Source organism: Bubalus bubalis, chromosome 3, assembly GCF_019923935.1.
Source record: "Bubalus bubalis isolate 160015118507 breed Murrah chromosome 3, NDDB_SH_1, whole genome shotgun sequence".
Taxonomy (NCBI): Eukaryota; Metazoa; Chordata; class Mammalia; order Artiodactyla; family Bovidae; genus Bubalus; species Bubalus bubalis.
Window position 1 is genome coordinate 161,151,809 of NC_059159.1, and position 15,197 is coordinate 161,167,005.

The following is a 15,197-nucleotide window of genomic DNA, read 5'->3' on the forward strand; positions in this document are numbered from 1 at the left end:
AAGGAGCAATTTTTGAGACTTTCTGGCTATTACCTCTCGGTGGGAACAGCTCTAAGGGGGCCAAACCCAAGTTGGACCCATTTTGCCAGTGTATGGAGGGTGGGCAACGGCAGCGGGGGGCAGCATGCAGGATTGAATCGCTGGACTTCCAAAGGGCATCAGAGGGGCTCAGCATACGTAAGTGGTAGGAGCTGAAGCTCGGTTTTCCCAATTTCATTATTCATTCTCCAAACAGGAGGGCACACAGGATTTAACTGATAGGTCGCTGTCCCTGCATAGACAACCCCCTAGAAAATCTCTCTCGTCAGCAGTGCTGACTTGCAGGATGAGTACGGTGTGAGCACATCATGGTTAACAATGAAAGCGTCGATGGCCACACTGCAAAACAGGATTCGAAGCTGACGGGGCACTTCGTGGTCATTGTTCTAAGGCAAACTAGACTGGCCCCTAAGCTCTCTGAGAAGCCTGTGACCTGATTGTGTCCGCTGGCATCAGACAGCCAGATGGGCCTTCCCAAAGAGTTTTCCACTTTGTAGCTAATTCACTCCCAAACCTTGAATCACTTCCACCAAGGAGCACCTTTCATATGTGGGCATGTAGCTTTCTTCCTTGGAGAAGGCAATGGCAACCCACTCCAGTACTCTTGCCTGGAAAATCCCATGGACGGAGGAGCCTGGTAGGCTGCAATCCATGGGGTCGCGAAGAGTCGGACATGACTGACCGACTTCACTTTCACTTTTAACTTTCATGCATTGGAGAAGGAGATGGCAACCCACTCCAGTATTCTTGCCTGGAGAATCCCGGGGACAGAGGAGCCTGGTGGGCTGCCGTCTGTGGGGTTGCACAGAGTTGGACATGACTGAAGCGACTTAGCAGCAGCAGCTTTCTTCCTCAACACTCCACTTCCTAAACACTTAAGCTTTTCTTTCCATCTTTTCCTTGGACTTAATTTGTGTCCTCTTAAGTATTCCCTTGCCATTCCTTCTTATTTATAATTATTAAATTGACTCAGTCCAAAAGATAAGGCTGTAGGTATCTACGAATCATTAAAGGGAGAACCTGGTAATGAAATTTCTAGGCAATAAATGACACAGAGCAGAATCCTTCCTCTTGAAAGATGAAAGAGAAGTACCTAGTCATGTGGGGGACTTAAAGACTATTGATAGTTCACCCCTTTCCTTAAAAGAAAAGCCTACATTGTAAAAACAAAAACAAACCAAGCTAACGTAAATACAGTTAAGTCACTTGCTTGATTTGGTCTGAGACGGCAAAGTGGCAGTTGGAATAATTAGGACCTGCCATCACTAGGGCACCAACTGTGGTCAGTCTCGTGAATTTTCAATCTATCTTGATTCCCTGCAATATCCCTATGAGGTTAGAGTTGTTTTCCTCCATTTTACAGATGAGGATATTGAGCTAAGGGAATTCAATTTGTGCCACTGGTCAGTTCCAGTACCGGGATTCTAACTTGTCTTTACAGCTCATGCCTTTTCTCTGTGTCATACATACCTCCTAATCCCACTTTTCAAAATGTTTATCAATATCTGAATGTTCCAGCAAGGTGAAGGTGGGATGACCCCTAACCATCCAGATCTTGTTCCTCTATTCTCTCCTTATAGCCCTTGGTTTCTTCTAGAAATTCAGTGTTGATCAGCTGACATTGCTAAGGCTCATGCTGCTGTTCATGGGGTCGCAAAGAGCTGGACATGACTTAGTGACTGAACAATAACAACTCCCAAGGCTAGCCCAGAGAAAAGGAAGCCATCAAATGGAAGTTCTACTGTTCATTTCTAGATGGTTTTCCAGTTTCTCATTGTGATTCTTCTATGTAGAGAGCTTCAACAGTCTATGCTTTAAGGGACATCCAGCCTAGTTTATTTCCCACACTGGAGCTCTGTTTTCTAACTTCTTTATCTTTCTTGCACCATGGGGACTCTCTCTATGGACCTGTCATTTGAATCCCATTGAGAAAAACATCACATACTTGAAATCCCATCAACTTCCCCAAATTGTTCACAACCACAGGAGCCAAAAGGGCTCTCAGCACCATTCCCGTCCTTTTGATTCTGTGCAGCCATATGTTTTGAATGACCATGGATTCTCACAGATCTTAGGCAAAAGAGAGCTGATACAAATACAAGCATTTTGGACCACCTGGCATTCCTTTGAAAATTACTTTTGTCAAAGGAAAGCTTCAGGTTACTCCGAAATTTCACACTCTTAGCGTCTGTTCAGCAAAACTTTAACTCACTCAGTGGGTCTTGGCAAGTCATTTCCCTCTCAGTTTTCAGAACTTGTGTTTTCCCCACAGAGAATAGGTTTGATCATCTGTGGTTCCCAAAGGACTCATGCCCTAAAATAGATTCTGCAATTTTTATTACCAAAGCATCTATTTTGCAAATCGAGCATTCTGTATTCTCTCCATACAATGCTTTGCAATACAGCATCTATCAGAAAAACCATTAAACAATAAGGGTAGTGCTTATGCAATGTGGTTTAATGTCCCAGCAAGAACTAGTGATTTGTTACACACATTATGCACCCATTGTAATAGATCTTTTGAGATTTCAAATGTGTGGAGGGCAAAAAGTCACCCATATTAGCACTAGACTAGGAATTCTTTGTAATACCAAGCCATTGCCTCATGTCTAGTATAGAATAACTACACAATAAAAGTTTATGAAAGAAGTGGTACAACTTGGGTTCTAAATGTCTGTGTTTGTAATGGTTTTGATGATTTTAAAATGCTAAAATTTAGAGATTTGAGGGGAGAAGTGCTGGAAGAGGAGAAAATGTTTTCCCTCTACTCTTCACATGTCTTCCTGTTTCACTTAGGGTTCTTAGTCACAAGCAACAGAAACTGATTTGAGTTGCTAGGAGCAGAGAAGGCATAAATTGAAAGTGCATTTATCACGTAGTTTGAAGAATAGCTGGGAAGATGAGAAGAGGCTTGAGCAATAGGCAGGACCAAAGATGAGCAGAAGCCTGAGAGAATTCTCTAATGCTGTGTCTTCAAGGCCCTTGGCCAGTGTACGTACCTCAAAACCTGGATTGCGTGCCATGTCATAACTTCCAGGGCACCTGGGAAGCAAGAGCCTGGCATTTCCCAGCTTCTGTGTTGGGAACTGTCTCTGACTCTCTCTATGGCTTGTGATATGGGAATTCCCCTAAAGATGGAAAGGGCTTCACAAATTGGGCAGCCAAAAAATATGGAAGAGTCTGCTACATTTCCACCTGGACATGTCCCCAGGGTCGAGCATTCTGAATTTCTTCTCCCCTTTGACCTTTTGCCATAGCTGCTTTGACAGTCCTCAACACTTAGTGAACATGACCACTGCATATCTTTGGTCCCAGGCAGTTGAAAGCCACTGAGGAAGTAAACACAACTGGTCAAAGAGTTTTCTAAGTATTCCTAGTAAACCCAATTAGTTCAATGGTTCATCCCTAACCCCTACCTCACCCCATAGATATTTAATTCTATACACGTATCCAGAGAAATGTGACCCAGGAGACTCTGATGCATATTTCTGATTAAGAATCATGTCTTAATATTCCCCATATCCCACAGTTTCTTTACCAACCATTTCTATTTCTCTGAAGTCCCACCTATCTCAACCAAAGACAGTTCCATCAGCTGAGAAAACTAGGCTTCTGATATATGCTCACTCAACTTCTCTCTCCTTCAACTAAAATGTCTTCACCTTTACTCATTCCATCTTTTGTCCTCTTTCATTTTCCCTTCTTTCCAAGGCTAAGCTGGCCACCAGGGCTTGTTTGAATGCCCTCTGATCTAATCTGAGACCTAACACTTATTTTCCCTTTTGACTATGTCTTTGGTCTCACTTCCCTGATACCTAATTCCCTTTGATTCTGAAACATTCAAGTCTCACCTCATATAACAACCCTCTAACTTGCCTTTGCTTCCCATAGACTGCTTCCAGTTCTCCCCAATGCCCTCATCTTCCATATCCAAAGATCTTAAAAGAGTGTTTTGTACTCAAGGATGCTCCTTTCCCACCTCTCATTCATTCTTAACTCTCTGTCACTGCTTATAGGCTCACCCTGTACACATACCCAGCTCTTTTGTATTACCCATGGTTTCCTGGTTGCCCAAGGCTTGGTCTGCATCATTTTTTTAAACCTCCCCAAACCATCTGACCCTGTTGAAAAACCTTTTTTTCCCATTGTGATTTTTCGTAGAAACATCCATCTTGATTTTTCCTTCTCATCCTCAGATGACACTTCCTCAGCCTCCTTTGCTGGGCTTTCTCTTCTTGTTGTTTGTTCTGTTTTCTCACTCTGGCCATTCACATTTCTTGAGCTAGAACCACAACGCAGATGATAGCCAGATGCATGTTCCCAATCCTGATTCTTCTATCTTGAGATGCAAAGCTTTCAAACTGGTCACTTCCCAAAGGTCCCTAAGCCTTTTGGGGGCTTAGGCATCTCACCTTCCATCATGCCTTTTAAAAATTTATTATAGTAAAATATACATAACATAAAACTGATCATTTAAGAGTACAGTTCAGTGACATTAGGTCCATTCACATCATTGCATTCTTCTAATTCCTTTTCAATATCTGTATTACTGGAGGGAAAAGGACCACTTATTCACCACCGAGGCTTGCCTCACCTTCATATGACTGGTTGAGCCTGGTGCCTGGTGGTTATGAATGTGGGCTCCGGAGGGTCTGAGCTGAGCTGAAATCCCAGCTCGGTGACTTTGACTGAGTCCTTCAACCTCTCTGGTCTCACTTTGCTCATCTTGTTATTCTCTGCTCTAGCTGGGTACACCATCACTCTGCTGAAGTAATGACAGCTTTGTTTATCTGTGAGCAAACACTCTCAAAAGACTTGTCCTCTGGAGATGGCACTGGAAGTAAAGAGAAAATGCAGCATTTGAAGAAAGAGATGGGTCTCAGCCAGAAAGAAGTTCTGGATATACTGGAGAGGGATGTCAAATCTGGTGTTGGCTTGGATTTATGACCCAAACAGCTCCACCGATGCCTGTTATGAAAAGAAAGAGAAAACAATCAATCAGTTAAACTGCTTCAGTCTTTGGGAAGAGTAGTAATTGCTCTTCAAGTGACAGGTGAAACCTCCCTGAACGTTGAAAAGGTGATTTAGTAGAAATTGTAAGAATTTTCCCAGGAAAGAGGTAATTTAAAGAAATTTGATGTGCATACCTTTAAAAATGCCTTAAGTCTTGCATTTATCAGATCAAGCACTTGAATAGGTCACATTGGTTTCTCCCCCACCCTATCACCTCATGTTTATTTCATTTTATGGAGGAAAGTTTGCTTATGAATGTTGGAAATTCTAGCAGCCTCCTCCTGGATGGTAAGAGGTATTTTGTTTGTTTTTGCCTTTTATTTCCTTTTAGACTGGATCTTCTCCATCTCTCATATCCAGCCCAGGGCCTGGCATAAAGGATGCACTTTAGTACTGTCTCCTGTTTTAGTAAACTGAAAATGAAAGTTGCTCATCTATGTCTGACTCTTTGGGACCCGTTGGACTATACTGTCCATGGAATTCTCCAGGCCAGAATACTGGAGTGGGTAGCCATTCCCTTCTCCAGGGGATCTTCCCAATCCAGGGGTTGAACCCAGGTCTCCCATTTTAGTAAAGAAGAGGTAAAATATTTTAGTGACCAGATCCTACTTTTCCTTTCAGAGACAGTATAGAAGTAACAATTCTCAGTGTTTCAGCCCAGAACATTGCAGGATAATGTTAAGAACAGATTGCCCTTGACAAAGGACCTTTATATACTTTATCTCATTCAGCACTTCCCGTTTCAGATGAGGAAACTGAGGTTCAGAGTGGTTAAATGACTTGCCCAAGGCTTTACAGGTATTAAGTGGTCAAACCTGGCCAAAGAAGCACCTATAACTACAAAATCTGCACCTACAAACTCGTGGTTGTCTTTCTAACCCACATTTGACCCCACAGAGGGATGGCCTATGTTCAGCTGTACGCTGTCCTTGGCCAACTTGACCGCCGAGGATCCTGCCATCCGAGGCATGTGGGCAAGGCAGCCCTTCCCAGTGGGAAATGTCCCCATGTCGAGTTCAGGCTTTTGGCACAAGCCAGAAAGCAGGTCGTGCTGGGGCCCAGCTTTCTACCTGAGGCCCTTGGGTTGGGGTCTGCAGGTCCCCAGTGAGCACGTGTCCACCTGGGCGCACCAACCCTGCGCCCTAGCGGTTCCCGTGCGCCCCGGGTGCCCATCCGCACGCGCGGTGCCTGGCCGCTCCCGAGGGAGCCCCCACTCCCTGCGGCTTCAGCCCGGGTGGCTCCCGCCCGCCTAGAGCCGCCCGGGGGCCGTGGCCGCGGGTCCCCCACACCCCAGGGGCGGAGCGAGGCGCGGAGACGTCAGGGCGGAGAACGAGCGCGGGGCGAGCGCGCCCTCCCGGCGGCTGCCCGCGGCCCACGTCCCCGACTGGCGCGGCCGGCGGCCGGGAGATGCAGGGAGCGGCAGCGCTGGGGCGCAGCCAGGCGGCGGGCCGGGCGGGGGCCAGACGCTGAGCCGGGCGAGCCAGCCGCGCACAGCTCTGCCCGCCACCCCTGGAGCAGATCCCCGGCCGCCCGTAGGCTTTCCGTGGGGTTCTAGCAAAGCTCCCCCCCGGGGTGCCCATCAATTTCCTCGGGTTGACTACAGCGTGTGTTTTGTTTTTCTTTCTTCTTTCCCTCGCTGTGTGCCCTTCTCCAGGATGGCAGAGGCGGAATTGCACAAGGAAAGGCTGCAAGCCATAGCAGTAAGTCCACTTTCATTTTATTTTCTTGCTCTATTGTCTGGGATGGGAAAGGACCCCGAGCACTGCGGGGCCGTCGACATTCCAGCACAGTAGCCCCAGGACATGTGTTGTGGGGATAAAAGTCTGTCAAGGCTCAGCTACGCTGCGTTTTATTTTATAGTCTGTAGATGGAAAGCCCCAGGGCGTGCTTTGGGCTGGGGATTTGAATGTGGAAGATTGGCTTAGAAATAAGATGCTTGCTACTGGGCTTTGGGGAAAGACGGAAGAGAAGCATGGGGCGGGAGGGGGGACAATTCCTAGAATATTACCACCCAGTGCTCACTAATATTCTGACTTCAGATGCTGGAGAAGGCGGGAACGGTCACCAAAAACTGTGACTTCCACGCTCTCTGCGGAAGCTGTTTGGTCTGCTAAGTGAAAAACCAGCAGTCCACTCCGCTGCCAGCCACGCGGTAGAACCTCCTCCCTGAAACCGAGAGTATTCATTTTCCCTGTTCTGTTTGAAATTGACAAGGGCACTGGCACAAAGCCACCACCTTGGGTGAGAGGAAGGTCTGGGGACTTCTTGGAACAACTGGGTCCTGGGAATAATATTCCAAGAGAGCTTCCTTCTTATCTGTGGTTCCTCAACCTATTTTCAGCATACAAAGGAACAACCAGCTTGGGCAAAGTTTAAGTGCACTCTCAGAAAAGTGTACCCATGTGCATCTTGAGTATAAAGGAGAGCTCTCCAAGGCTGCCTAAATCTGAGTGGTCCTGCCCCAGTGTTGCCAATGATCCACAGATGTGGTATTTTTACTAGAGCTACCACAGCTGGATTATATATTTCTTTTGCAGATGAAGGAATGATTACTGCTGCTCTATGAAATAATAGCAATTAAAAGAGAAGCTCCGTTAACATATTGGCATAAAAGAATCTCCAGACATTCTTCTACCTAAGTAAAATTTTTTTTTGTCCAGGAGTTCCCTGGAAACACATATGAATTTGTTGGAGAAACAGCATGTAATGTTTTGGAAGCAAAGTATATTAAAATGTTTTCAAAATCCTTTGGACGGATTCTTCACTGGGAAATGCACACAGGCTCTTCTTTTTCTTTTTAAAGAAGCATTTGATGTGGTCTCTGTGGCTCTGAGACCCTCTTTATCAAAGTCTTCAAATCTTCAATGTTTTGGAGACTTCACAGCTGAAGCGAGAAAGACGTTTGTTGGCATTGTTGAATGCTATAGCTTTTTTTGTCTGTTGGGCAATCTTTGAACTGGGTGTTCAGAACTCAGGAAGGCTTTCCCCTCTCCTGCCCCACCTTTTTTCCCCTTTCCCTCTGAGTGTGTGTATTTTGATGGTTAGTGAAGTTGTTTGTTTTCTAGAGTTTGTGGCCAGGCAGTGTGGCCAGTATGTCATGAACTGGGCAAGAATGGAGATATTCAGTTCTTGGTGCCATGTAGCTGGTGGATGTTTTATATAAACTGAATAATAGGCTGCTTTTACTGTCCATGTAGTGGCTGCTCCAGAGAGCATTCCATTGCTCCCATCAGTGGCTGCTGAAGGTTTCCAACAGTTGTAACATTTTCTGCCTTTGCATGACCAGCTTGTCTGGATGCCTGAGGAACAGCTGGGCCTCATGAAAGGGCTCGCTTTCCAAACAGGGAGCCAGTAGCAGCTTACACTTGGGCCACCCTTTTCCACGTGAGGCTGGGTCATTCCCAGCAGAGGCTAAATGGATTTTTGAGAAGGGTCTAGCCAGCCTTCTGGGATTCTTACGCCCGTGCAGTTGTGGAATTGAGTTTGTCCTGTACTTGGGAAACTGTTAATGATTCTCATGAATGATTCTGCCTCAACGAACATATCTTAGTGCAGATTTTCTAACAGCAAATTAACTCTGTGTATGTGCGTGAGAGAGAGGGAATTGAGAGAGGGGGTGGAGGCGCTTGTGACCATGTCAGCTGTTCTGTACCCTGCTTTGACCTAATGCATACTCTCCAAAATTTGCAAACCCTGAGTCTGTCTGCCACCTTCCTAGGGTTCTCAGGGGGCCCTCAGGAGCTCATGAGCCTGCTCCCAGAGCCTAGTCCTCCTGAAGTCTCTCTGGAGATGTGAAGGAGGAAGAGCAATGACTCTATCTCTTCACCAACTTGGGTGCCTCTCCAAGAGGAGATTCTCATCTGTAGGTTCTTGAACACTCTTCAGTCTACACCCTGGTCCCTTCATCTGTAAAGAGGGCTCATGAGTTCTGCTCCAGGGGCTGGCTGTGAGGTTTAGATATGGTGCAGGTGAAGGGCCTGGCACGCAGGGGCCAGCCGATGATCTTCAGCCAGAGCCGCCCATCCTGTCTACCCTGCTGCCTCGTCCTTATGAGGATAAGAGGAAACATCTCTGAAACATAAAGAGCTTGAACGACCTTCTGTATCCTCTCCTTTACTCAACTGAAGGCCAGGGCTTGGCCCAGCATCAATTCCATCAGCTCCTCAGACGCAGGTGCAGAGATATGACTGGAGGATTCAGCCATCCAGCAGGTATTTACAAAGTGTCGCCTCTTGGAAGAAAGTGACAATGCCAAAAAGTCAGTGTCCCTAAGTTTCGGTCATCAGAGGGAAGACTTTGCCCTTTGCACACTTAAGTTCCGAAAAGGACCAATGGCCTGTGACCTATGTCACGTGATCATTGGTGGGATTCCCCCTGCCACCTCCAGGGAATAAAATACTCAGAAACTATGAGTGCTTTAATTGAATCTTCCAGTTAAGTCCAGAGATTAATCAATGAGAAAAGATGAATCTCATCCTATTTCCTGCCCAAAGCGGAGCAAATCTTGACAAGTGTCTCTACTCCCAGGCTCTCATTCCATCAGTAGGGATGTTCCCAAAGCTGGCATTTTAGGAGAAAGCAAAATAATTCTGAGGCAGGATGAATGTGGGTGGTTATTCCAGGGAATAATAATACAATTGCCATTTCTTGACCATCTTCTACTCAGCAAGGCCCTGTGTGTCATGCTTCTTTTCTTAACCTCAAGTTAATGGTTTAACATAAGCAATTTCTAGCCAGTGGAAGGAGTACTTATGCAAATAAGCACACAGGCAGAGCAGGTAAAGCAAGGCGCTGTAGAAGAGCGGGCCGTGGAGATTTGGTATCATAAAATATAGAATAACACACATACTTCCCCATGAGCAGAAGGGATGTATTTACTTGTTTGTTGTTAGTTTATCATCTATTTGGAACAGTTAGTAGAAGAAAGGGAAAGCCAACCACGTGAAGTTAAGTCAGTAGCCAAAGGCACCAACTCAGTAATAAGACTCAAGTGCATTTTTAACACGGATGATGTCATTTAATCCTGATGAGCTAATGGGGGAGGAACGTCTAGATTATCCATGTTTTAAAGAGCCCGACACAGAGAATGTCAAAGCCAGGATCAGAACCCAAATTGCAGGGCCCTGGAGCCTGTTTATTGACCACTGCCCAGAAATGCACCCCCCAAGATGGTAGCAGCATCTTGAGCTCCGCCCATGAGCTCGCTGTGTGGGTGGTTCTGGCAGCCCCTGTGGGAGCGGATGAGGGAGAAGACTGATTCAGTAGCATCGGGAAAGGCTGAGACAAACCAGGAGGCCACATCCTTTTGAGAGTCTTCCAGCGCATGGAAATACCCGGTGGAAGCTCTAACCAAGTGAGTAACCCGTTCCCTCGGGGAAGAAGCCACGGCATCTCAGTGCAAACCAGTTTTGGGGGGAGAATGTTGTTATGTCTGCACGTCACAAGAAGAGGGTCTTCCTTGGGCTCAGGTGAAGATAACTGAATGTTTCAGAGATTGTCTTGAGTAAAAGCCCTCAGAGAGGTTCTCAGGCTGTATGTGCTGAGGTGGCGCTAGTGGTCAAGAACCCACCTGCCAATGCAGGAGACGTAAGAGACTCAGGTTCAATCCTTGGTTCGGGAAGATTCCCTGGAGGAAGGCATGGTAACCCACCCCAGTATCCTTGCCTGGAGAATCTCATGGACAGAGGAACATGGCGAGCTACAGTCCACAGGGTCACAAAGAGTCAGACACGACTGAAGCGACTTGGCACACTCACAAGATGCCAATCCAACCTACACTGGCTTTTTAGGGTATTTGGTTGCTTATTAAGAACTCGAACTCTGGAATAATAAAAACGATCTTTGGCATTTGCGTAGCACTTTACAATTGACAAAAACCTGCATGTATTACCTTAATTCTGATCTGTGCTAGGCAGGACTCATTGTCTGCACTTTACAATAGAGTATGCAGAGGTGTCCGGAGAAGGTGATGGCACCCCCACTCCAGTACTCTTGCCCGGAAAATCCCGTGGACGGAGGAGCCCGGTGGGCCGCAGTCCACGGGGTCGCACAGAGTCGGACACGACCGAGCGACTGGCCTTCCCCTTTTCCCTTTCACGCCTCGGAGAAGGAAATGGGAACCCACTCCGGTGTTCTTGCCTGGAGAATCCCAGGGACGGGGGAGCCTGGTGGGCTGCCGTCTATGGGGTCGCACAGAGTCGGACACGACTGAAGTGACTTAGCAGCAGCAGCAGTAGCATGCAGAGGTGTCTGGGCTCACACAGTGAGAAGTAGAAGGATTGTATCTCTCTCCTGACTCCTGATTCCTAGTATTTGTGGCATGTCTAGCTTTGGGCGCAGGGTGCTCTGCTATGGGTGAGAGCTGCCTCTAGGATCCTTTAACTGGGGGCGGGGGTCGGAGGAGAGGGGGTGAGCTTTGGGGTATGTGTGCCTGGATGTGCCTCTGTGGAATCTGCCCTTTGGGGATTTCACTTTGGGCCCCTTTCCCCCTTAAAACTCTCCCCCAGGGGTTGCAGTTAGTGGCCTGTGGCCTCCACCTGCTCCCATTTTCTGTCCTGAGAAGGCCTGGATGTAGGTGGGTGGCTCAGGCTGGCTCTGCCCTGTACTTGCAAAGAGACAAGGCATTTTCTTGGCTTCATCTCTCAGTGTTGTTCTTGCCTCTGAGCAGGAAGACCTTGAGTATCAGAGTTGGAATGTGGACCAAAGGCTCAGGAAACCAGTCAGCCTGCTCTGATCCAGGCCACTTGGGTTGGCCTACCTGGCTCGGGCAGAAATCCTGGCTGCCGTTTGCATGGGATCCAGTCCAGCCTAGCTTCCCAGGTCAGGGATCCCTCAGAGGTTCTAGAGACTCAAATCCAAGACTTATAGTAAAACAAACTGTGGTCCTTGGGGAGACCATCCCTGTACACGTCCCCTGTGAACCTCTGCATTGGCAGGCAGCTGGTAAGAGGATGGGAGAACTGAAGATGCCAGCCATACATTTGTTCATCTTCTTCCACGTAAATGGTACCCTGCTTCTAAAAGTTCAAGCTGAAGTTTAAAAAATGGTTTGCCCAGGACAGTGGTGCTGAGGAAGGGCTTGACCCAGATGACTCTGCAGGACCGCCCAGTGGATCGATGCACTTGGGGCACATTCAGGGTCGTTGCCAGGTCTGAGAGTGCCAAGGCAGGCCTTACACAAATATGCCCAAGGGTCATACACCTCTCTGACCAGTTATTTGTACCTCTGAGTATTTCAGGCTTTAGCCTCTTGGGACAAAGAGCAGTTGCTCTGGCAAGTGCCCTGTGAAATAGACCGGTCATCATTTAAAAAGCCAAGCAGGGGGGCTTTTGGGTGATGATTTGTCAATATTTAGAAGGAATCCAGGGCTCAGTAATAGCCCTTCTACATTTCTCTGGGGTTTTCCAGTGCACTGGGGACCACCACTGTTGATCCTTTGAACTACCCACATTTCATCACTGATGCTTCTTGAGGATGTGGATCAACTTCCTTGGCAGTAGGAGTTGGTCCTCGTGTTGAGATATTGACTGAGAGAACAAATGGCATTGATGCACAGACACAGTGGTCCCCAAGGCTGCCAGTGCCTTGCAATCTGGCAAGTAACAAGCATGGATTCTGGCCTCCGAAAGCCTTGGCTCATATCCCGGCAGCCTTTCTGTTAGTATCTGTGTGACCTTGCTGTTCCCGGTTTCCTCATCTATAAGGTGGGGATAATGACAGTACTAGTCTCCTGGAATTGTTCTGAAGGGCATTTGACAGGTTTCATGGGAAATACTCAGTGCAAGCTTACAGAAATCACTCAACAAAAGTTTTCTTTATATAGTAAGTGAGTCAACAAATCATAACGCACACATTTTTAAGGAGAAAATGGATGCAAAGGGTGAAAACTGAATTCTTTTCACCTCAACTGGTGAATTGCCACACTGGGAAAGTTCATGAATATAGTGACACCTTTGCAGTGCAGGAGGATACTAATAATAACAATGAAAAGGATTGTTTACAGTGAACAGGATTTGCAAGCCCAGAAGGACCTGGGAGCCAGCATGTAACATAAATGAGTGACACAGATTGAATGGGAAATTGTAAGGACCTGAAGGGAAGATACCACTTCTCAGTGAAGGTACAGTCCATTTATACCAGGTGTGAATGTGGGTCCTATGTTGTCACATCCACTGATTCTCAAGAGACAGAAATTTTCCTTTTTAAAATGTGAGAACTCCTATTTCAAAATCAACTGGCTTAAAAAGTGTTTAAAAGTTTGTGGATGAAACGAAATTTCTTTTGGTCCACAGGTTGACCTTTTGTGACCTCCAAATATAAGTAGAGCTTTGAACTTTACACTATGCTTTCTTTATGCATGGGCTTATTTGGGTTTCATAAGGGTGCTATGAAGTAGTACTACCAGTCCCTCTTAGATCTTTCATAATGTTACAAAAGCAGGGTGTATTTTCAGCAGGGCTTTGTGAGCTTGGTGTCCAAATGTTTGGATCATTGGGAAAAGTGCATATTTGCTATATGTTGATATTAGCTCCTTTTAACCACTGACATTATTATAACTCAAAATTCATGTCTAGGTAGATGATGGCTTTCTCAAAATTGACAGAAAAGCTTAAAATACAGCACCTTGATGTGGGAAACTCCACTATCATAGAAGCATCTTTAACAAGATAGACAGGCCATTTAGTGGTTAAGCCCTTGCCTTCCAATGCAGGGGGTGCAGGTTTGATCTCTGGTCAGGGAGCTCAGATTGCATATGCCTCATGACAAAAAAACCAAAACATAAAAAACAGAAGCAGTATTTTAACAAACTGGATAAAGACTTTGAACATGGTCCACATAAAAACATTTTTCTAAAAAAAGGATAGGCAAATTTGAGGCGTCACATATTACCAGGTGTTTGAGACGATTTTAATATATCAGCCTTGAATTACAGACAGTGTGGGGTGACTCAGCTGGGCTCAGGGCTCCTAATAATAGCAGCAGCTGCTACTGGACATAGACTTTTGGCCAGCAGTGGTACAGAACCGTGATTCTCAAACTGCAGTGCATTAGGATCACCTGGAGGGCTCCTTAGAAACACAGATTGCAGGGTCCTCCTCCTAGAGAGTTTGATTCAGCAGATCTGGGGTAGGGCCTGGGAATTTGCATTGCTAACAAGTTCCCAGGGTTTGCTGTTCCTAGCTGCAGCTGCTGTTCTTAGGAACACACGTTGAGTACCGCTGGTGAAGTGATAGAAGGCCAAGGGAGATGATGGCCTGGGTCTTCATAAGTATCACACACCCAGTGCAACATGCCCAGGAGTTTGTGAAGTATGGATATCTTAAAGAGATGAGACGGAATAAGAGACCAAATTCAAGTGGGCTGTAGCCCATGGGGTCACAAAAGAGTTGGGCGTGACTTAGTGACTAAACAATGATAACAAACCTAGCTCAGTGTGGAAGTGATGTCGTTGTGTTCCTCTTACATCAACTGGCTGCTCAAGAGGAAATTTTGTTTGTCTTGGGTACTTGTTTTAATCTATTTGCGTGCGTGAGTGCGTGCGTGCTAAGTTGCTTCAGTCACGTCTGACTCTTTGCAACCCCAAGAGGTATAGTCCTCCAGGCTCCTCTGCCCATGGGATTTCCCAGCAAGAATACTGGAACAGGTTGCCATTTCCTATTCTGGGAATCTTCCCAACCCAGGATTCAAACTCGTGTCTCTGGCGTCTTGTGCATTGGCAGGAGGGTTCTTTACCACTGAACCACCTGGGAAGCTCACACGAAATGTGTATGATGCTCTAGATGGAGAAGTCCCAGAGCAGATCAGCAGTCAAGTCTTGTAGCAGCCTCTCCAGCCTGCAGGCCTGATTCTCAATGCAGCTGCTTCTCACGTGGGCAACTCTAATAGGAGGCCAGGGCAACTGAGGTTCACTTACTAAATGATGGTTAGTGATTCTCCTAAGTCACTCTGTGTGCACAAACCGGGCTTGTCATTGGCGTGTCAAAGAGGAGTTTATTCTCCCCAAGATGTCCTCCAATCTTCCCTCATCCTAATTGTAGCATCCATTGTGCGAACCAATGCTTCTTATTCAGATGGTTTCAGCCTCACCCAGGCTCTTAATTTGTCTTAAAACACAAAGCACAGAGGCCACACGTCGCAGAATGAG

At 46.5% G+C, this 15,197-nt stretch overlaps 1 protein-coding gene across 3 annotated transcripts in view; it reads left to right on the top strand.

Moving 5' to 3' along the window:
* Nucleotides 1-15,197, top strand: part of PALM2AKAP2 (PALM2 and AKAP2 fusion) — a 515,120-nt gene that overhangs the window by 133,806 nt on the left and 366,117 nt on the right. For 2 of the 3 annotated variants that reach the window (XM_025279197.3, XM_045165161.1), the window contains exon 2: nt 6,707-6,752. In XM_025279197.3, the coding sequence (XP_025134982.2) occupies nt 6,707-6,752 (46 nt within the window). Of the gene's footprint in view, nt 1-6,706; nt 6,753-10,360; nt 10,406-15,197 lie in introns of those variants that run through there. The other variant, XM_044940414.2, reaches the window with a different exon arrangement.